The sequence below is a fragment of the Trichechus manatus genome, unplaced genomic scaffold (genome assembly GCF_000243295.1).
Source record: "Trichechus manatus latirostris isolate Lorelei unplaced genomic scaffold, TriManLat1.0 scaffold00011, whole genome shotgun sequence".
Lineage (NCBI taxonomy): Eukaryota > Metazoa > Chordata > Mammalia > Sirenia > Trichechidae > Trichechus > Trichechus manatus.
In genome coordinates this window covers 20,665,025-20,688,741 of record NW_004443947.1, presented here as the reverse complement: position 1 = coordinate 20,688,741, position 23,717 = coordinate 20,665,025, and the positions used below count along the sequence as shown (strand labels likewise).

The following is a 23,717-nucleotide window of genomic DNA, read 5'->3' as shown; positions in this document are numbered from 1 at the left end:
TCTAAAAAAAAAAAAAAAAAACTTGTAAGTGGCGTGAATGAGAGCTTGGGAAAATGTCTCTAATGCACATACTGATATATGGCTAATATCTTTATTACACTTAGAATGCTTGAAATCAAAATGAAGAATCTTTAAGAAAAATCGGTAAGAATAAGAATAGATAATTCACAGGGAAACCAATTCAAACAGCACCAAAACATGAAAAGATGCTGATTATTTAGGAAATGTGAGAACAAAAAAGTAAAATAATAAGATTATACCCATTATAAACTGTAAAAAGCACTCAATAATCACTACTGCTGAAGGGGGAAGTGAGGAAAAATATCTGTTGATATATATTTGGTACGTATGTGAATTGTTAGATCATTGTTTGGTAAGCACTGTGATAAAATTTATTACATTAAAAATGACATGCATCCAGGAATTCACCCTTGGGAAACTCTGCCATATGAATAAAAGAAATACATGAAGAAATATCTACTAAGATGTTTACATCATCATTTTTTATAGTGGAAAAAACTATCAGGCAACAATTTGAATGGCAATAATTATAACCAACACACACACACACACACACACACACAAAAACAAACCCACTGCTGTTGAGTTGATTCTGATTCATAGTGATCCTGTAAGACAGAGTAGCACTGCCCCATAGGATTTCCAAGGCTGTAATCTTTATGGAGGCAGACTGCCACATCCTTCTCCCAAGGAGTGGCTGGCGGGTTAGAACCGCTGACGTTTTTGTCAAGAGCCAAATGCTTAACCACTGCACCACGTGGACTCCTGGCCATAACAGTAAAAAACAAAAAACCCAAACCAGTTGCCATTGAGTTGATTCCTACTCATAGCAACCCTATAGGACAGAGTAGAGTTGCCCCATAGAGTTTCCAAGGAGCTGCTGGTGGATTTGAACTATCAAACTTTTGGTTAGCAGCCGAGCTCTTAACCACTGCGCCACCAGGGCTCCAACAGGACTGTTTAAATCAATTATAATATAGTCATATCATGAAACATTATTATGTCATGTAAAATTATTTAGATTCGTACCAATTGATTGCAGAGATATTTATGATGTGGTCTTGAGAGAGAAGAGCAAGATGTTGAGAATATATGAACCAAATGAAAAATAAATAATAAAAAAGTTCATGTATGTATACAATTACATGAGTATTTTCGTAATTGGAGAAATTTATGGTAAGATATAGTCTAGTTTAGAGTTTGCAGGAGAGAAGGGGAAAGACAAGTGAGTTAAAAAATATGAAAAAGAAAATTATGATGTTAAAAATGGGTCCAAGATAACACCAGCATATATGATTTAAGCCCATGTATGTGAAAATAAATGTGTGTGTACATACAGTCATAAATAGATGCAATAAATGTAACAAAAAAAGTGACTACAAAATATATTAGTGTTTTTCTCAGGAAAAGTGATATTCAGGTGGTTTTTACTTTATTATTTTTTTAAGTATTATGTAAATGAACATGATAATGCATTTTAAAATGCAATCAGAAACAAGACAATTAAAATTACGTTGATAGTGGAAAAAAAGGTTTACCTGATAAGATAGGTAAGAGCGAAATAAAAATATGGAAATTAAACATTTTTACAAGGTCAAATATAGATTCTTTTTCTGGATTCTGGATTCTCTGTCATGTTTATCTAATCCAAGTTTATTAAAATATTTCTGCATGATTTTTTCCTTCTTTGTGTATTTCTTCCTCTCTTTTTTATATTTATGCAGTTGCTCTACCTAGAATTTAATTTGGAGGCAGGAGTGGGTTAGAGACATGGTAACACATTTAAATATTCCAAACTGTCCATCCAGGTGTTCACTGCTGTACAGTGAATAACTCATATGTTCCCAACTATAAGAAATGGTACTTTCATTAAGAACTTAATTGTGTTATGTTTTGAGCTAATTTCTGTGCTTTTTATGTATTTCTTGGCCAGTGCTATACTGAATTAATTACTTTCATTTTATAATTTATATAAACTTCTGGTAGGGCTAGTCTTCGCTCATTATTTTTCAATTTCCTGGTCTTCATATGTATATTTTTTCTCTCAAATCAATTTTAGAATTATTTTGTCAAATTTCTAAAACAAACCATCAAAGAACAAAATCCAAAATAAAGTCCATTGGTAATTCAAAGAGATTATACTGGACTCACAGAGTAATTCAAAAAGAACTAACCCATTTAAAAAGTTATCTTTTTTGAAATGTATAAAGTGTCTTTAATGTATTCAAGTTTTATTTTATGTCTTTTTGTAGAGTTTTAATGTTTGCTTCATAAGGTTCCTGCCCATTTCTTATATTTTTTTCATTTAAAACTTATTATTTTGAAAGGGCTTTTTTCTTTCCTCCCATTGTAATTTTCTTTATTGCTTAAATGTTATTTATATAGAAAAGCTGTGGAAACTTCCTTAACTTCTCATATTGTTTCTAAAATTTTTTCTCATTTAATTCCTTTGGCTATTCCTTGGATAAAATAATATTTTTCCTAAGAATGCAATTATGTCTCTTTCCTTTCCAACATTCTTTATTTTCTCTTATGAGTATTGGCTAATAATTTTTAATAGTTAAATAATAGTAGTGATGAACATCCATTTTTTGTTCATGTTTTTACTGTTCTACCCTCAGACGAGAGGCAAGAGATGGAGCTTTGGTTAGATAGGTAGACACATAAAGAGAGAGACTCATGACAAGGAAATATTCCCCACTCATTGTTTCTGATAGCTGAAGGAATTGTTAATCTATAACCAGGAATGGATGTTAAAATTTTATTAATATTCTTTTGGTATCTATTGAAAAGATGAAATTTTTTCTTGTTCATTCTGTTAATGTGGTAAACAACATTTTCCTTGCAGTTTTGAAATGCTATATAGTTATGTTGTGTTTTGCTTTCAATATTTTGTAGAGTCAACTTGATTTTTTATTTTATTTTTTTAGGTTCCCCCCACCCCCGCCCCATTGATTTTCATTAGTGAAGTGGAGCCATAATTTTTTTCATGGACTTTGAAAATAAATATGGTTTTTGCACCTTATTTATATTATGCTACACTCTAATCATTTCAGTGTTTTTTCTTCTTTCTGCTATGATCTGCAAGAGTTTAAAGAACATTGAAGCTAATTGCTTTTTCATCTTTGATAAGGATTTATTGTTGAAACAGTCTAGGCCACATGCTTTTTTCTTTGAGAGTTGTATTTTTCTGTTAGTTTTATTAGGTTTGTCTTTGGTAATTGGTCAGTTTATGTTTCCTATTTCTCCTAAGGTCAGTTTTGACAGTTTATATTTTCTAAGGATCTTATACGTTTTATCCACATTTTCTAATATCTTTGCATAGTTTCTTTTCATTTCCTCTTTTCATATGGCTAGTACATCTTTTTTTTCAATCTCTAGTGTTTCCATTTACTGTCTTCCTCTTTACTTCTTCAATGAGCTTCGCCTTAATCAATTATTCATCTATTTTACTTTAAAATTTAAGACCTGTAATTTATTTGCTCATTATTTGCTTTTGGCTTTCTAACTTGTTAACTTATAATTTGCCTTGAATGATTACTTCCTTCTGTTTCCTTTAGACATTTTATTCCTCTTTTGCTAACTTCTTGAATTGTACATTTACTTTTTAAAATTATCTGCTAGAAATGTGTTTGAAGCTGATTGTTCTACTGTTAAATATTTTAACCATATCACTTAGGATTAATTGCACAGTATTATACATTGTTATTTTCTAAATGTTCTTAAATTAAAATTTTATTGTATCTTCAGCTCCAGAGTTGTATACAAGACTTTTTGCAAATAATAACCTTTGTTAGATACACTATTTAGAGCCTCTCTGTTCTTATTTGTCTTTTTGACCTGTGATGGGCTGAGTCTCATCTGCTATCAGCATGTTTCTACTATTTCTTCCTTTTATTTCCTAACAGTTTAATTTATTTGAATACTATTTCAATTTGAATTATACAAATGTATAAGGGTTATATCTTTATTGTGGATCACAGTTTTTATCACTCTAAAAATATTTCTCAGTCTTAATATATTTTACATTGAATTCATCCTGATAACACTAATAATACTCAGTCCTCAGTCTTCTTTGGATTTGAATTTGCCTCATTTGTTTTTGTCTGTGCCTTTACTTAGACTCTTTTCCAATAACTTTGCCTCAGAAGTAGGTACTTCTAATAAATAGTTTTAGTTGCTGATTCAATCTGGTATTCTTTGGATAAGTGAGTGGATATACACTCTTGTTAACAGATAAGCTTGGTCTTAATACTGTCATCTTAATTCCTGCTCTAATTTTGCTTTTAAGTTGTCCTTATCCCTATTTCTGACTTCAGCCTTAGCTACATACCCTGCATCTTTATTTTTCCCTTCTGCTTACTTAAGGCTTTTGTAAGGTATATTGTCAGGTTTTGATTCTTCTACCATACTGGTCCTTTAAACTGTAATGTGTACAACAAAGATCTAAGAGATAAAAAAGTAGATATCTAAGCTTTCCCCACTAAAGATTCTGATTTATAAAGTATGAGTTGGAATCTACACTTTAAGCAAGCATCCCAGGTGATTCTGATGGAGGCAGTTTGTGGTAGATTCTTAGAGAAACACTGTTATCTAAGTTAATTTAAAACATATTCTTAATTTTCAATATCTTGATTCAAAAACATTAAAAATAAAAGAGTAGATACTGAGTCCTTGCTATGAATTAGCAACCAAACATGTCCTCCCTCCTCCACAATCCCCATGAATAATTTTGGTTTGCATTATAGAATTATTGTCCTGATTTATTATTTTTACACATTTATTTTAGTATCTAGATTTTAAAAATAATTCAATTAAATTTTATTCTGTAACCTTAATTCTCAGAGTTGCATAGCTTTGGCTCTACATGGTATCTTTAGTTCTAAATACTAGCATACTGGCTTTTCCTATTTTAAAGTTCTTTATTTTTGACTTGAAGGAGCCCTGGTGACACAGTAGTTTATTAAGCACTAGGCTGCTAGCCAAAAGGTCACCTGTTCAAATCTACCAGCCTCTCCGCTGGAGAAAATGTGGGAGTCTGCTTCCATAAAGATTTACAGCCTTGCAAACACTATGGGGTAGTTCTACTCTGTTCTATAGGGTCACTATGAGTGGGAATCGACTCAATGGCAGGGGGTTTGGTTTGTTTGTTTGTTTGTTTGTTTGTTTTTGGTTTTATTTTGACTTACTCTTTACTTGGAACTAGATTATTTCATTAAGTTATGATTAATTTTTTTAAGTAAGGGCTCACAGAAGCTTTATTCCCTGAGAACTTGCATACTGAGGATAGAATTTCTTTCTTATGTCTTTATATATCAATAATAATATTCTTGTTATACTTTCTCCCCTTCAGAAACTTGTAAAACATTTTTACACTGCCTCATGGAACTGAATATTGATGTGAATTATTTTAAGGCCTATCATGCTTTTGGTTGTTGTTTTGGTTTTTAGTTTTTTCACCTTCCTTATATTGTAGGTCACTCACTTTTTCTGATTGACATTTAGTAATTTTGGAAGAATAAGGTTAGGTGTTAATATGTTTGTATCCTTTTTCTCTTGTAACCCACTATATCCTTTTTGTCTACAGATTAATTTCATTACAGGTATGCATAAACATATACTGCATAGCACAGTAGTTAAAAGTGCAGTCTCTGGAATCATATTCTCAGCTCAACTATTTATTAGCTGTCTAGCTTTATGCAAGCTAATTACCCTCATTGTGTCTCAGTTTGTCATTTGTAAAAGTATAATTACTGTAACATGGGATAATAATGACCTATATGCCATAACATGTCTAAGCACATAGTAACCATTCAAGCAGTGTTTATTATTATTACTACCATTATTATAATCAGTTATCATCATTACTTTAAAGTATTTTTTCTAATCTAATTTTCTGCCTATCTATTATCTTCTTTGATTTTATTTCTACATAGTTTTCCTCTGCATTTGGCATGATTTTTCACACTCTAAACTTTGTGTTGCTACCTTGACTTCTTGCCACGTTGATTGACTTTCTCACCTACTATTTTAAATTCATTAGTCTCTATAAAGATCATTTTGTCTTCATTTTCTCCCTTTTAATCTCTTGTTTATCATTTCATCTTTGATCTTTTGTTTCAATTCCTTGTGAGAAGAAAACTTTTGTTATAGGAAAGTTTAGTTTTTTTTTTTTTTTTTTTTAAGGGTCATTATCTATCTAATGCATGCTGAGTTTCTCTCTCTTTTTACTATGGTAGAATTCTTGCAAAGTTGCCATGCTGTTTCTTTGTTTAGATGCTTCATCTTGCTGGAGACATTGCTACTGAGTCTTCCCATTTGCTCAAATATAACTTGGGTACATTTTTTCATTTTGCTTCAACTAATACTGGCCCTGTTGTGCATCTCTGTCCCTCTGCAGAGCCTCAGTCTGAGCGGGAGGTTGATTGTTTTTTTGTTTTGTTTTGTTCTGTTTTGCTTTCCTATTGCTGTTTTGTAATCTATGGTTATTGGATGGAGAAAAGAGGAACTATACGTGGGTTTAAAGATTCTCCTATCTTTCCACTTTTCTAACACTTTTCACAGTTGGGCAAAGTTAGAGAATAGTTTTTTTTTTTTTGTCTCTGTCATTTTAATGGCTGATTGTGTGTGTGTGTGTGTGCGTGCGTGTGTGTGTGCATGAACAGTGCCAAGCTCTCATACAGTGCTACTAAGCCAAAAAAATCAAACCCACTGCCTTCCAGTCAATTCCAACTCATAGTGAACCTGTAGGACAGAGTAGAACTGCCCCATAAGGTTTCCAAGCAGCAGTTGGTGGATCTAAACTGCCAATCTTCTGGTTAGCAGCCTGAGCTCTTAGCCACTGTACCACCAGGGCTCCTAGTGCTACTAGGTATGTAAATTACAGCAGAACTTTTCTAAGGAATAACTAGGCTACGTGTAGCATCATTTTTAACGCACATCATTTTTGACCCAGCAATTCCACTATAAGAAATTTAACAAGAATCAATGGCATGCCAACGTATCTGCAATGGAATGCTTATTTTAGAGATGTTTACAATGGAAAAACACTTAGAAATAATGGAAACATCTAAGAATAGGTGTTTAAATAAATTATGAAACACACTTTAAGTATAATAATTTGAAGGTATTAGAAATGATGTAAATCTATACTTCAAAAAAAAAAAAAAAACCCATTGCCGTCAAGTCAATTCTGACTCATAGCAACCCTAGAGGACAGAGTAGAACTGCCCCATAGGGTGTCCAAGGAGCGACTGGTGGATTTGAACTGCCATTCTTTTGGTTAGCAGCCATGTCGTTTAAACACTGTGACACCAGGGCTCCCAAACCTGTTGCCATTTATTCTGATTCATAGATATGAAAATGTAAATAAAAAGTAACACTGTACGTAATAGTAGAGTATGATTATTTATATATAAGTATGACAATATGTGAGAATAAAAGGTAATGTTAACAATGATTATATCTGGTTGTGAGAGATACAGATGATTTTCATTCTCCTTTCTACTTTTTTTTTTTTTTACAATGATCATGAATTAGTTTTATTAACAGAAAAAAAGTAACAGGGTTTTCAAATAAAAGCTGAGAACAATACCCACACCCTGCCACCATCTAATAGCAATTACTTATTGAGTGCCCTTTGCTTGGTACTGTACAAGGCTCTTAACATAATTATTTTGTTCAGTCCTCTCAGTAGCTACATGAAGCAGAAATTAAGTGTTTTCCGTTTTCAGTTAAAGAACTTTAAGGGTAGAAAGGTTAAACTTGTCTAATGTCACACAGCTTATAAAAGGCAAAGCCTGACTGTGAACCCAGTTTCAGTCTGACTCTAAAAGCCACCATCTTCCCAGTGCACTCAAATGACTCTCAGGATTGTCACATAGATCTCAATGCTGTCATAGGTTACAAGTTTAATAGAAATCTCATTATTTGATCTTTTGAATACTAGTGTTAATTTCATGCTTTAAGTGTGCACTCAAAAGACAGAGGTCCTCAAAGGACAGAATAAAGAAATATTCACCAGAGAAAAGTGTAAAGCAGAAGACATTAAGGTCCTCATTTCAAGGTAAATCATTGAACAGTCTCTTTAACATAATTATTTATGAAATAGAGAAAGAGTTCTTGACAAATGATCACCCAAATCATGGGATCAGAGAGTATCACTAACTCTTTCAAGCCGTTAACTAAACAGTTTAATGCACCAAAGACACAAATTTTCTTCAAAATATCCTCATGATCTAAGAATATTCCTGAATTTGCATGTGGATTTACCCAGTCAGTAACCAGTCATGTTGTGTGCTTTGATTTTCTTTTTGAAAAATACAACATTCTTCACCATTTTCCTCATAAAGCCAAACTCCACAGTCAAACATGTTTTCTTCCAAATGATTGACATTCTACCCAGAATGCTACCCGATCAAACCAGTCTACTTCAATTTCAACAAGAGTAGCTAGAATAAAAACAAAAAAAGCAACAACATAAATGAGACAGCCTGGGAGCATAGACATAGGTGCTGGAATATTTAGAGGACTATGACTAAAACAGTGATTAACAAAGTTTCAAGCATGTCTTCACCTGGAATGTGTTTAAGAATACTATTTATCAAACTCTGTCACTGTACAACATAGAAAATACTGATGTTAAAAGGTAACTCGAATTTCAAACAAAGTAGCAATTTATAGGTTAACCATACCTACTCCCAACCCCAAAGGCAACAAGGAAGAATATGATACTTAGAATATACAATAACAAAAGGTCAGCCGGCATCAAGTCCTCATAGAAAAGATTTATAAGTATTCAATGTCATTCACTGCCTCACCAATAAATAGAAATTAAAAACTGGGGTTGGACAAGTAGTGGATGATATGAAGAATGTGACAATTATTATTACAATTATCTTCATCCAATTTGGAGAAAAATGTAAGTGACAATTTGACTATTAAGAATTGCAAACACATGAGGATTCAGAAACTAAGTAGCCAAAATAGGCTTTCTTTGGAGTTCATTTAAGTTGGAAGTTTTGACAAGGCATAATCTCAATTATTGCTTCTCATCTGTTGTTATAATAGCACTAGGTCCACCAAGATAATACTTACTTGAAAAAAGTAAATGAAAACAGAGCAACAAGGACTTGATGCAAGTATAACGTTCTTAGACAGACATTAACAACCTAGAACAGAAAATACGGGTTCCTGAATTTTGAGCCAACCAATAGAAGAAATGTTTAATTCCCCATCTACTCAACTAACCAAAAGAAGCACAACACCCATAACAGAACTAAGAAATTCCCAGAGTATAAAATGATGCTCTATCCTCTCATAACAAGCAAAAAGAAATATCAGAATATGATCCATTTGCCTTTTTACTGTAGCAGGACAATAATGCCTGAATGGAACACTGCAGCTTAGGTTTACCACAGTTATACTGAAAAAGCAAACTCGGGCAAACCCCAGGGTCTCATGAAAACATTTAACTTATTCTAAGCCTCTGTGGACATATGTCCACAGGTCATCTGCAAAGACCCCATACAATATTTTAAGTGGAAAGCTAAACAAAGTGGCTCCAACAGAAATACAAATAAATGGATTAAAAACTGGCTATCTAACCGTATAGAGAGAGAAATCGTAATTGGTAGTCCGTCTAGTTGGGGAGAGGTTTCCAGTAGGGTCCCACAAGGATCGATATTGGGTCCCATTTTGTTTAATATCTTTATAAAAAATCTGGAAGACAAAGTAGAGAATGTGCTAATTAAGTCGATTGATGCCACTAGATCAGGATTGGTGGTTAAAGTAAATTGGATATAGATAAATGCAACTGGTCTTTAGAAGGCATAAGAAAAGACCAATGCTAACAGAGAATAGGAATTCTAATTAGTATTTTTAGGTATTTTATTTAAAAAAAATCTAATTTCAAACCTAGAAGTAAATAGATTGAACCGATTTTAGTGGCTTTGCATTAAAAGATTAGGCACAATGGACAGGACAATACCGAGATTCATAATATCCATGAATGCAGAATAAAGAACATCTTTAAATGGAGATGTCTTTGGTGCAACTTTATTTGGAAAACTGGTGGTGGTGGGTCCTTCTATACAATAATAACATTAGAGGCATTTAAGATATGTAAGAATCAAGATGGTGAAAAGGCAGGAATAACTAAATTCTTAAATATACATACAATTAGTAATAGAAAGAAAAATAATCAAGAAAAAAACATAAAGCTTAAAAGAAAGCTGGAAACTCAAAGGCATGAGCAAGAATAATGGGTGAAATAAATCAAAAGCAAATTCTATAAGGAAACACACACACACAAATAGAAGAATGCAAGGGGCAATAAGCAGGACTCTCCTAACACTGGGATGGAGATGATACACATTTTTTAACTACTCCAGAGAACACTTGGGAAAAATATTCAGTAGGTCTCCTGTTGGTTTGAAGTATATTTTAAAAATTTTGGTATTCTACACTTTAATTTGTAACATCTTAGAAAGCAACACTTGTTTTTAGCCAATGACTTAAGAGCTTGGCTCCTAACGAAAAGGTCGGTATTTCGAATCTACCAGCCGCTTGGGTTAATAGGACAGAGTAAAACTGCCCTATAGGGTTTCTATAAACCCGTTGCCGTTCAGTCAATTCTGACTCATACAGCGACCCTAGAAGATAGAGTAGAACTGCCCCATAGAGTTTCCAAGGAGCGCCTGGTAGATTCGAACTGCCAATCTTTTGATTAGCAGCCGTAGCTCTTAAACACTATGCCACTCTGTCCTATAGGGTCACTATAAGTGGAATCGACTCGGTGACAATGAGTTTTTTTGATTATGGGCAGGCAGATTTTTTTTTTTTTTTCCAGAAGAGGTGAACTGAGCTGAATATATGTGGATTATTGTGGAATCAAGGAGCCTTGGTGGTGCAGTTTGAACTCACCAGCTACATTCCCTGGGAAAAAGATGCAGCAATCTGCTTTTATAAAGATTTACAGCCTTGGAAACCATGTGGCTCTACTCTGTCCTATAGGGTGGCTATGAGTCAGAATCGACTTTACAATTTTTTTGGGGGTGGTGGTGGTAATGTGGAATCAGGGCTTTTAGTTTCATTATGTTTTTTTACAGTGCAATGTACCCTGCCTGGATAAAGAAAACCCAGATTTAGCCTCAGAAATTTTGTTAACTTTGCTATACAACCTTGTATATTTCACCTTTTTTACAAGCCTTAGTTTCTGCTTCAGTTAAATGATGGGACAAGAATTGCTTTAAGAGCTATAAATTCCCTCCTTAAAATAAAAATTTATGGGAAATTAATACAGAAAAGAGATTAGAAAAATGTGGAAGTATGCTGTTGAAGCAACAATGGGCTCCCACTTGGACGAGCCTCCCATTGTCATCCCTTTCTGACCTCAGGACAGAGCACAGTTTAAAAATCACTTTAGGTGATCTCACACACTGCTTCCATCTCTTGGAAACTGCCAAAGGGAAATGAAAAATTCAATCCATCTCCTAGGAACTGATTTTTCCAGCGTAGCCAACAATACTTAGCTGATTATACATGCCCAATCTTTGAAAAAAAAAGACTTTAAAATTACAGTTGAAAAGAAGGGCCAATCTTGATAAGAAACAGAGTGGCATTATTGACGATGCTGACAAAAAAAAAAAGTGCAATCAGAAAACAATGTGACTCTCCTCTAATCTTTCATGCTGGGTTAAAAAAGAAATCACGAGTCTAGAATGTTAGATGGGTCGCGGTCACCATTTTGTTTTAATCTAATCAAGATGGTGGTGGGTATTCTGGTCTAAGAAATAATTGATAAAGTTTGAAATAGCTGGCTTGCTATAGATTTGACAGCTAATACCTGTTGAAACATGATTTCTTTGCTCTGACTTTAAAACTTCTGATGTGAAATATTCCTCTCTAGATAGCACTCTTTTCTAGGGATGGGATCGCATCCTACATGCTAAAGCATGTAAAACACACAAGCAAGCATCACAAATAGTTCTGGACACTTTAACTTTTTTTAAGTAATAATGCCTCCCATTTGTAATGTTTTTCATTGTTTGTATCAATATTTACTACTTCAGGGTTTACCATGAACGGGGGACTATGCTACACTCTTTATACAATATCACTAATAATCTTCATAACAACCTTATGACAGAGGAATTAAGCCTATTTTACAGATGAGGAAACTGCAGTGCCAGAAAGGCTGAATCACTTCTTTACTGTCACACAGTTAAGTTTGAGGGTAAAATAAACCCTAATTGACTCAAAAATATTTGTTCAGAACCACTGCGCTAAATCATAACTCCTAATGTTTGGATTGTTATACATGCTGATCAACGAAAATGAAGAAACCACGTTTGCTAAAGAGTTTCAAGAATAGGACAAGCATCTTATTTACTGGGGCCTCAGTTTTTTATGTTTAAAACCAGGGGAATGGACTAGAGCAGGGTTTCTCAACCTCAGCACTATTGACATTTTGGGCTACAATTATTTTGTTATGGATACAGGAAATTTAGTAGCATCCCTGATCTCTACCTGCTAGATGCCAGTAGTACCCCCTCCTCAGTTTTGACAACAAGTATGTCTCCAGACATTGCCAAATGTTCCCTGGGGGCAAAATTGCCCCTGTTTTGAGAACTACTGAGCTAGAAGAGTTCTAGGTATCTTCTTTCATCTCTCACATTCTATGATTTGATTTGTGGGTCCAACTTCAGCCAAGAGGATGGGTTTTTCACCACTATGGGCTACCTTCCCAGTGAACCTTTCTCTACATTTACCTCAGCCCATTGAGTTTAGAACTCTGTGAAGCTCTCCAGGTTCAGTTGGCTATAAAGCCTCCACTACTCTGAGTCTTAAATTTATCATCTAAATGCAAATTGGTATGAAAAATAAGGTAGATGGAAGTGAAAAAGAGATCAGATGTTGTCTTTACTAAGTTAGCCTTGCATTAGGCAATTGATTTAGACTCATTTCAAACTGCATTCCTACGAGACAGTTTTATTTATTTATTCATTTTCTCTTCTTAACTAAGGGTACTATATAAGGAAAAACATAACATGAGTTTAAAATGCACTATTCATTTGACAACCTGAGAGAGCAATAATGGTAGGTTGGAATCTATTGACAGATTCCAAAAAGTGCAACCTTGGGCATCGGAGAGAAATGGACAATTTCCAAGACCTCATGGTTTATTGGCTTTCAACAGCCATCCCGACAATTTGAATTATTACAAATATCATATCTTGAGAAAGAAGTGCCTTTGATTAGAGAATAGTCCAAAATGTAACACCACAAAAAGAACCCCCAAAAAAACCCTGTTGCTGTTGAGTCGATTCCCACTCATGGCTCATGTATTATAGAGGAGAACTGCTCCATAAAGCTTTCTTGACTGTCATCTTTAGGGAAGCAGATTGCCAGGCCTTTCTTCTGCAGCACTGGTGAGTGGGTTCAAACTGCCAACCTTTAGGTTAGCAGTCAAGTACAAACTATTTGTGACACCTGGGGACCTTGATTAGAAAATATTCCGAAATCTAATACCAGATCTATGGATGTACAGAAAATATTAATGAGTTGGAAGCTGCCATAGAGTTTTCTCTAAATAAAACATAGTGACAGAGGATATTCATGGTGCATTATCTTTGAAATTAAACTGAAGTTAGAAATATTAACACTTTAATGAAATATTCAATTAATCTTATGGTTAATAGCTGTAGATGGTTTAAAAGTAGCACTGTTCTCTTAGTTCCCTCACTATGAACTACTTACCAAACGCAACATTACACATTACTTTATAAACATTATTTAATAGAGTAGATAATAAAACAAGATATTTTTTTGTTTATTTTTGATGGTCTATGTGAATTTGACTACATGAAAATACATATATAAATATGTATATGCAGAAAGTTCGAAAATAGGCATGTCCTCTCTTGGAGGAAAAGAGGGCCCATTGGGACTGTGTTCAAAGGCTCAAAGCAATGGTTCTCAGCCTTGGCTTCAGATTAAAATAATCTGGGGAAAAATGTGGAACGGAATTTCAAATTCTCAGGAAATCTAGACTTTCTGGAGTCACTGAGGCTGGATGAACCCCTGAAACTATTGCCCTGAGATAATCTTTAAACCTTAAACCATAAACCAAAAATATCTCCTGAGGACTTTTTTAAATCAAATAATAGTCTGGCATTAAAGAATGTCTGCCTTGAACACCATGCTCTTTCAAAGAACTATCTATATGGGATCAAGTTGACAACAGCAACTCGAAAGGTTAGATAGGAAACTTGGGAGACAGTGAGTTTATGTTAACGAGGGAAGAACAATTTGGAAAAGGAGAGTGGGAATGGTTTCACAAGTTGCACAACTTGAATGTAATCAATGTCACTGAACTGTTCATTAGAAATTGTTGAATTGGTGTATGTTTTGCTGTGTATATTTTCAACAATAAAAAAAAAATAATCTGGATAAACTTAAAAAAGTTATGATGTCCAGGCATATGTCAGGACAATTAAATCAGGATTTTTCACAAGGGACTTAGGCTTTAGTAGTTTTTAATGATCTCCAGATCATTCCAGTTGGCACCCCAGTTGAGAACTATTGCCTTAAAGACTCAACAACATTTATACTGTATGGGACTTGTTCTTTGACTATTCCTAGGTTAAGCTATTTAGTGACCTGGTACAGTCAAGCACTTCATTGATTTTAAGTGGTACAGGTGCAAGATATTAAGTAATGTGTTACTTAAGGAGAAAATTATTCCTCTTTTTTTTTCTCCTTCACTTTTCTTTCTGTCCTTCTCATTACTGCAAGAAGAAAGTCTCAGTTTGTTGCTGTCAAGTCTTTAACATCTCTCTAATATCTTTTTATTAAAGAAAAGGCAGACCTCAGGCCAAGAACCTTCATAGGGCAATAGTGTAACCTAGAATTAAATAACACCATTTTATTTTTTCTTATTTATATTTATAGTAATCTTCCAGAATTTTGGAAAGTGAGACTGGTTGGAGTTGATAGAAAATCTCCTTTTTAAATAAAGTAAGTAAATGTAAAGAAATATAAATAATGATACACATTATACTACCATATGGAAAAATCATGAAGGCGGTTGTGAGGTCACTAAGGATTGGACAACACTACTGTTAATGGTGAAGAATATTGAATATAGCATGGACTGCCAGAACAACAAACATATATGTCTTAGAAGGGAGGATGGCGAGACTTTGTCTCATGTATTTTGGATATGTTATCAGGAGGGACCAGTCCCTGGAGAAAGACATCATGCTTGGTAAAGTAGAGGGTCAGCAACAAAAAGGAAGACCCTCAATGAGATGGATTAACACAGCGGCTGCAACAATGCCCTCAAACATAGCAACGATTGTGAGGATGGCACAGGACTGGGCAGTGTTTTGTTCTGTTGTACATAGGGTCGCTATGTGTCAGAACCAACTAGACAGCACCTAACAACAACAACACAGCTGTTAATGGAAAGTGCATCAAAATGTTGGGTCAGAAACTTGGGTCCTGATTCTGCTTCTGACACTAATTATGTGTGTGATTTGGGGAAAATTACTCGTTTTCTTTTCTGGGCCTCAGTCTCTACATTTGTTAAACAAGGCCTTTAACCTCTTTTGCTAGCATTCTTCTATGAGTTAAGAAGAAAGGAGGGCTTGCCCTCTGAATTTACCTTATTGACATCTAGGCGCATCTTCTCATTGTTGGCACTGGCAGCCTTCTCAGCTGCTTTCTTTTGGCGTTGTGGTCCCCTTCCAAAGAAGATGTAGTTAACCAGAGCGTATTCCAGAAGGGCCATGAAAACAAAGACAAAGCACCCCATCAGGTACATGTCAATGGCCTTCACATAGGGGATTTTAGGGAGGGTTTCCCGGAGATGGGTGTTGATCGTGGTCATTGTCAGCACAGTTGTGATTCCTGAAAAAAAATAAGAGTTAAAGTAATAATGTTCCCATTTCTTGATAATTGCTAAACACCCCCTACACTGGGGAAAGAAAACCCCAAAAAAACCTGTTGCCATCAATTCGATTCCGACTCATAGCAACCCTCTAGGACAGAGTAGAACTGCCCCATAGGTTTTCCAAGGAGTGGATGGTGGATTCGAACTGGTCACCTTTTGATTAGCAGCTGAGCTGTTAACCACTGCGCCACCAGGGCTCCTCATAACTGCTAGAAAGGTAAATTATATTAATTCACGGAGCCTATTACATACTGAGCACATAATATGCCTTGGAAATATGCATAAATCCTTAATTTACTGTCAACATTAGTCATATGAGGATGCTTTCTTTAATTATATTTATATATCCAGTGGGGATTCGAAATGTGAATTAAATGCTGTGATAGACAAGTGTGTAGGGTGAGAGTTGAGAATATGGAGGAGTTCAGCCTCGTGGTGTATTAGGGAAGTCAATGAGGGAATGGACACTTCTGAGCTGAGTCCTGAAGAATGACTGGGAGTTAATCAGGCAACCAGGGCCTGGAAGACAAAAGTGCTGGTAGAGCTGAGGACATTGCTGGAGAGAACTTTTTATATAAAGGTTGGCTATGAGGGGTGAGAGTACACAGTTCATTAAAGAAATCTTAAGAAAGTCAGTATAAGTACCTGATAGGACATGAAGGAAGAAGGGTGAGGAGCATTGGAGACTTAAGTATGGGCTGTGTCATACAGAGTAATATATAAGGAGCCAAAGAGGGAGGTTGGACTTAAATTTAAGGCAATGTGGAGTCACTGACCAGTTCCAAGCAGGAAGGCATGTGGTCAAATTTGGAACAATCACTGGTAGCAGTGTGGAGGATGGGGGAGAAGCATACAGGTTTTCAGAATAATCCAAATGAGGAGGAGGAAGAAAATTCAAATAATAGCAATACTCATGACATGGAAGAACTACTGTAAACATTTGGAATTCTGGTGGAAGGTAACAGAGAAGCCTTCATGAGTCTGGATTGAGCAACTAGGCATCTAATGCTGAAATAGATAATACAGGAGTTAGATAATACACATTTTTGATGGGAAATGCCATACTGGGTCAGCCTGTAATTATTCGTCTAGCTGAGTGAGCATTCCCAGGAGTGGGAAGCAGTTTCTCTCAAAGCTGTAACTGCAGGGGCAGACAGAGATATGCTGAGCAAAAGCATTGGAAGTCAAGAGTCCTATGCATGATGAGGTCCAGCTCTGAAGCAAAATAGTGATGTGAAAACAGATAAAGCTCAGAGGTCAGAAAGATCACACAGATGGGAAGTTGTAGAGTCACATTTGAACTGGGATCAGTGTGACTCACAATCTTGTGTTCTTAAACACAACCCAATGCCAAACCTCGGAAGTTGTTTCCTTTCTATGATGTTCTGGGATATAGTTTTCTGATTAAATTTTACCACTCGGACAAAAGCATAATTTTTGTTTTGCTTTGATATATGCTCATGAGATAGCTATAGAAGAAATACATTTGAACATTTGATTCCAAGCGTAGTCAGAAAAACCCAGGTCTTGGTTTAGATCAAGACATCTTACAGTTCTTATATCTTCCATACAATATTTGTTATTTTGGAAGACTTTCCTATTTTATTTTTCTCTTGATTATTTCAACTACAGATTATCCTGCACCACATGTATATAACAAAAGTGACAGTGATGATTTTACTATTTATCTAAATCCCATCTTAAGGTATCGCTGAACCTAGTAATAAATTGTTCACATAAAAAAGACATTTATATAAAATAGAGAATAGAAAAACAATAGAAAGAATCAACAAAACCAAAAGTCGGTTCTTTGAAAGGATCAACAAAATCGACAAACCACTAGCCAGACGGACAAAATAAAAACAGGAGAGGATGCAGATAACCCAAATAAGAAATGAAATGGGGGACATTACAACAGGCCCAACTGAAATAAAAAGGATTATAACAGAATATTATGAAAAACTATACTCCAACAAATTTGAAAACCTTGAGGAAATGGATTCATTTCCAGAAACACACTACCTACCCAAACTATCACAAAATGATGTTGAAAATCTGAACAGACCCATAACAAGAGAAGACTTTGAAAAGGTAATAAAAAAGGATATGTCTACAATTTTTCTTTTAAAAAATCAATAATTTATTATCTCTATAAAACAAACAAAACAAAAACAAACTGTGCCGTTGAGTCTATTCTGACTTTTAGAGATAGAGACCCTATAGGACAGAGTAGAACTGTCCCATAGGGTTTCCAAGGAGTTGCTGGTGGATTTGAACTGCTGACCTTTAGGTTAGCAGCCGAGTGCTTCACCACTGAGCAACCAGGGCCCCATTATTTCTATGATAAACATAAAATAGACAACAGATTTTGACTTTGGAAAAGTGAGACATTTAGCAACTTTCACTCATTTATTTATTTAGCAAATATTTGCTGAGCACCATTCACTGTGCAAGATACCAGGGAAAAAATGGAAGCAGAATCTGACATGGGCCCTTCCCTGATGGATCTTTCAGTATCGTGGGGAAAAATGACAGTGTTCAGATAACCACATAAATACAGACTGTAACTGTGGATGTTCTATAAAGGGGAGCTTTATGGTACTGTAAGAGTACATATTACAGAAGACTTGACTCAGTCCAAAAAGTCATTACTTTTCCTCCCTTCCACCCTTGAACCACCACAATCTTATTTCAACAGCAACCAAAGTGATGTTGCTAAAACTGGAATCGAATCATGTCACTTCGTTGCTCAATGGCTCTCTATTTCACTCAGAATGAAAGCTAAGTCCCAAGGCCTACGGTTGCCTCTCCTAAATATTATTTTTACCACCTCCCCCTGCACTCACTGGCCTCTTTGCTGACATGCCTGGCACGGTCTCACCTCAGGCCTTTGCAGCAGCCTGAAATATCCTCACCCAGGTATCTACGTGAGTTGCTCCCTCATTCAAGTCTTTGTTCCAGTGACAACTTCTGAACGAGCTCTGCTCTGGGTATTCTAAACTGGACCCCCTGGCAAGCCCAATCATCCTTACCTTGCTTCATTTCCTGCTATAGACTTAACATATTATGTAATTTGCATAACTATTATATAAATTTATTGTCTAACTTCTACTAAGACAAAAGCTCCAAAAGGGCACTGCTGTATCTCCAGTGCCCAGTATATCTGACACATGGTCAGTATTCAACAATTATTTATGAATGAATAAATGAATGGCCTATCTGAGAAAGTAATGATGGTGTTGAGATCTCATGGTGGAAGAGTGAAGAATACAATGTTTTAAAGGGAATGGTCATAACTCAAAACAGTAAAGATTTTATAAAAGTTCATAGATTTACTGTATCTGGAGCTAATAACAAAAATGTTCAATCAATAGAATTTATTCTCTTCTTTCATTCTCCTCTTCTGGTTTTATAACACAAAATCAGGTATAAGATAAGTGGTACCATGGGCACTTCCCCAAGAGGCTTACTTTGTTGTCTCCTGCCCTCTGCTATGCTACTTGAAGATGTTAATAAGACTTCAGAATTCTTCCGCTTATCCATTAGCTACACACCACATTTCCTTGTTTCTTGCTCAGAAAAAAAATAAAAAGATGTCAGGAGCTCTTCTCAGGTAAAGAACAGATAAAAACTGAACTATTATACAAGCAATATTGCATGAACTATGCTTCAATGTAAATATCAAACTGATGGGACTAATTTCATTACCAACAGCTATACGGTTAACTAATTTGGACATGAAAGAGTTTTAATTCGTGTTTAATTGATTTAAGGCTGAATCAGATCACCAGAAGTCTCACAGCCAAAAGTCTTGTAATGTGTGTAGCCTGGTCTCGTCTTGCATCACAAATTTCAGGGGTAAGGAAAACACACAGACACATGTGCTCACACATGGGCAAATTCTGTAAGCAGTTGGAAAATGGCCTACCTAACGCCACTCTCGCAGCTGAAGCATCGTAATTAATCCAGAAGGAGACCCAGGAGAGGATGGTGATCAGGATGGAAGGCATGTATGTTTGCAGGATAAAGTAACCGATGTTTCTCTTAAGCTTAAAGCTGAGAGACAACCTGGGATAGGAACCTAGAAAGACAGTTTTAGAACATCATCATTATCAATCAATATTTATAAGATATCTTCCTTTAAACAAAACTCCAGCAGTTTATCTTCCCTAAATTAAATTTTAGCTTTTGGTGAAAGGCACTTACTTCCCTTTCTTCTGCAAAAGTAGTTTGAGAGCACTGGGTTTCTCATTATCAGGATGCTCAGCATTGAATATATCATGTGCTCATCAATAATCAAAAGAACCTCAGTTCTTAGCTACCCAGCATCATATAACTGGATTAAAGACAGATATTCTCTGCAATTGTGGATAACAAGACCATTTGGGACAGTCTCTTTCTTCACCCCCTCGATTGTTTTCCTCAGTGAGTTCATCTCGAAAGTTTTGCTGTATACAGAATAAGGCTGCCTTCTTACATCATAATAAAAGAAAACGCTTCACAAGCCACAGGATGCATTTTAAATACAGAATCAATGCCAAAACTTAAGGTGGTACAAGAATCCCCTGAAATTTTGTGTAGGTTTTTGTGTGTACGGGTTTTTAAAATAATTTCATCACTTTAATCAGAGTTCCAAAGGGATCTCTAACCCACTAAAAGGTGGAGAATCCCTGTTCTTGAACAATATTTGTGGGAGATGTAACAAACAAATCAGCTTCTTTACGGCTAGGTTCTTTGGTTGTGGGGATCTGGGGAATTAGCAGGGAGAAGACATTCTCACTAATTAAAAGGAAGCCTTGTTTAGCCAAGTTGGACCAAACCAAGTGTGTTTATGTTAAAGTAACAATATTTTAAGTAGGAACTCTTTTCAATAGGGTCTTCGGGCTTTGGAATACCTCGAACTTTGGAAAAAAAATTTTTGTTGTTATTTTCTTTAAAGGTACTTCTTTAGAGGCTACTTCGGATTCTTATTAAATCACACAGCTCTAGCTTCACATAGTATGCAGAAACACAAACTGGTTGAATCCTTTGCAGGAGGGCAATTCAAAACCTACAGATACAGTATTAGCTATTTCTGTGCCTGGGGATTTATTTCAATAAGAAAAACACAAAGAAGCCTATTCCTGTAGGCTTATTATCTTTTTTCTTAAATAAATGTTTAGTAAATGATAACTTTCTGGGCTTTTTTGTTAAGAAAAATATATAAAAATTGTGCTGATGAAACCAAGTCTGACAATCCAAAATCTCAGTACTGAAATAGTAAAGACGGTGAAGTCATCAGAATAATCTTAAGATCTAGAAGGGGTTTTAGTTCCAAAACAGAAGGTAAGACTTCTTAAAGAAATCCCTACCCTTAGAGGAAAATGCAAAATCCCACCACCAGACCATTTTTAGATAATTCCTTCGCGATCAGACTTCAGCGGACTACCACTTGACTATCTCTAGTATGTTTCAGAGGATTATGATCAATTCCGTGGAAAGCACAAAGTTGGGGGAACCAGGATTCCAGCTATTTCTGACACCTTCAATCTCTGCCTTTATGACTCCAGAATTTACCTTTTTCTGACCTCAAAGAAAGTCCAAACACCTGGCAAGTTGAGAGAAGTGAACTGGAACAGACGGTGTCACATTCACCCCTCCCTACGAGAAAGCTTCTAGCCAGGCCCTCTGACTCAAGTCTTCATTTCTCTTTCTGTATTCTGTCTCTAACAGTTAATCCACTCTCTGCCAAATGAGAGACACATAGCTGACCTAGCAGCTTTGCTGTGGTTGTCTTCTGGAAAATAATTGGATGGGTTCAGAACTGGGGCTGCAGGCTTGATGGGAAATTGAGGGGTTTTGGCAGACCTAAGTCATCTAGAGTCCCGTTATTCCCTGGTACCCAGGGAAGTAACCTCTCTTGACAAAATACAATGAAGACCCTTTTCCCTTAACCCTCCTCCCTGATACAAACCTGTGGAAAAAACAACCTTCTTGGTGATAAGTTTGTAATCTACGATAGAGAACTGTGGAAGTTCAATCTTTGTGACTCCCGTTACTGCATTATCATCCCCACGCCAGTAAAACTCAATGTCATCAGTTGTGTATCCATCTGTAAAATAAAACATATACAAAAACACACCGATAGACAAAACAAACAAAACAGAAAGAATTCTTATTTAGAAGATGAACACTATAAATAATAAAAGCTGCAGCTTACTGACAGACTATTATGTGTTAGATACTATGCTAAGCACTTGGAGTATATTGCTGCATCTACTCCTCACAACAAATCTATGGGAGAAGTATTATTAGGTCCACATAAAGCAACTAAGGCTTAATGAGATTAACATCTTGCATCAAGTCTCAAAACTAGAAAGAAACATATTTGGGAGTTGGAACTAGGTTTATCTGATTATGAATCTTATTCTCTTAAGCATCACATAACCCTGGACTGTACTCTAAGAGAAAAGAAGAGAAAAATCTTTCACATTATCAGCACTGCACTGAAAGTTATAAAACTTCCCTCAAATATAAAATATCTGAATTATATGTTTGGGTTTCAAGTCAAAAAAGAAGTGATTATAAAAAACCACAGTTATCAATTTTTTTATATTCATATATGTGATTTTGCAGAATACCTAATTAAAAATATATATAATTCAAAAATATAATTCCAATAGCTTCTTAGGTAGTAAGTATAAATGTATAGCATGCAATGTAAATGCATGGTGCCTTTAGGAGACATGATTCCATTCATTCAGCAATTATTTATTGAGCACCTATTATGCTTATTAGTGCACAGTAGCTGAGGATAGGATTCTGAATAACAAAGACAATTTCTCTATTGTAATGACACTTTCAATCCATGGGGCAGAGCAGAACTTTAACAAATAGCCACATACATACTCTTAACTAGTAAGCACGTATATAATTGCAATGAATAAGCATACAATGGATTGCAAACAGTGCCATAAAAGGGAGCATGCAATGAAATCCAGTGTATATTAGTAATATTTTACAAACTCACCACCCCACAAAATAATAAAAAATTATACATTACATATGTGTATCACATTTATCTCTTCAAAGAACTTTTGCCTCTGGATAGTTGAATCTTTCCAAACCCAGGAGGCAGACAGAACAGATATTGCTTCCCCAATTTAAAATCAACAAACCAAATAAAAAGATTGCCTAGTAACTAGTTAGTGTGACACCAAGGACTAGAATGCCAATCCTTTGACTTTAGCCCCAGATTGTTTCCAATAAACTACGTTTCCTCCAAAGAAAGGGAGTGAAATCTCCAAAAAAGATGGAAACAAATGATTTTCTCAAAGGAGGATTCCCTCAATTTGAAAATCCACATTAACCATAGCACAGCTCAGACAATGATTTAACTTTTCTAGAACTCTACAGCCCTGTTTATTCATAAGACAAGAGCAGACATCTTTCTCTGATGCAGAAATACAGTTTTTTGGCAAAGTTTTTGAACACTTGACCATCTGGTAACATATCTATAGACTTTGGGTGATAGCTAATGATTTTAAAAAACGCTTGTTTACTTGCTAACACCATAAGCTATACTGGAATAAAAATTATGGAGATTTAATTGACTATATATCATTTTAATAGTATGATCTAATTTAGATTTCATTGCTTTGGCATAACGAGTCTTGCCTCACATAAAGCTTTGATTTAAAGTAAATTTTAGGTATTAAGGGAATGGCACAGAAAGAAAATTCTCAGAAAAGAGCTCCTCACC

General features: G+C 35.3%; 1 protein-coding gene across 3 annotated transcripts in view; it reads right to left on the bottom strand.

The window, feature by feature from the left end:
• Positions 1 to 23,717, bottom strand: part of GABRB2 (gamma-aminobutyric acid type A receptor subunit beta2) — a 334,152-nt gene that overhangs the window by 33,744 nt on the left and 276,691 nt on the right. Inside the window, exons 6-9 of one of the 3 annotated variants that reach the window (XM_004371235.2) lie at positions 21,930 to 22,067; positions 19,905 to 20,057; positions 15,689 to 15,933; positions 9,628 to 9,741 (exon numbers count right to left, since the gene is read on the bottom strand). In XM_004371235.2, coding sequence (XP_004371292.1) covers positions 9,628 to 9,741; positions 15,689 to 15,933; positions 19,905 to 20,057; positions 21,930 to 22,067 — 650 coding nt within the window. Of the gene's footprint in view, positions 1 to 9,627; positions 9,742 to 15,687; positions 15,934 to 19,904; positions 20,058 to 21,929; positions 22,068 to 23,717 lie in introns of all 3 variants that reach the window. The other 2 variants (XM_004371236.2, XM_012560132.2) reach the window with 2 other exon arrangements.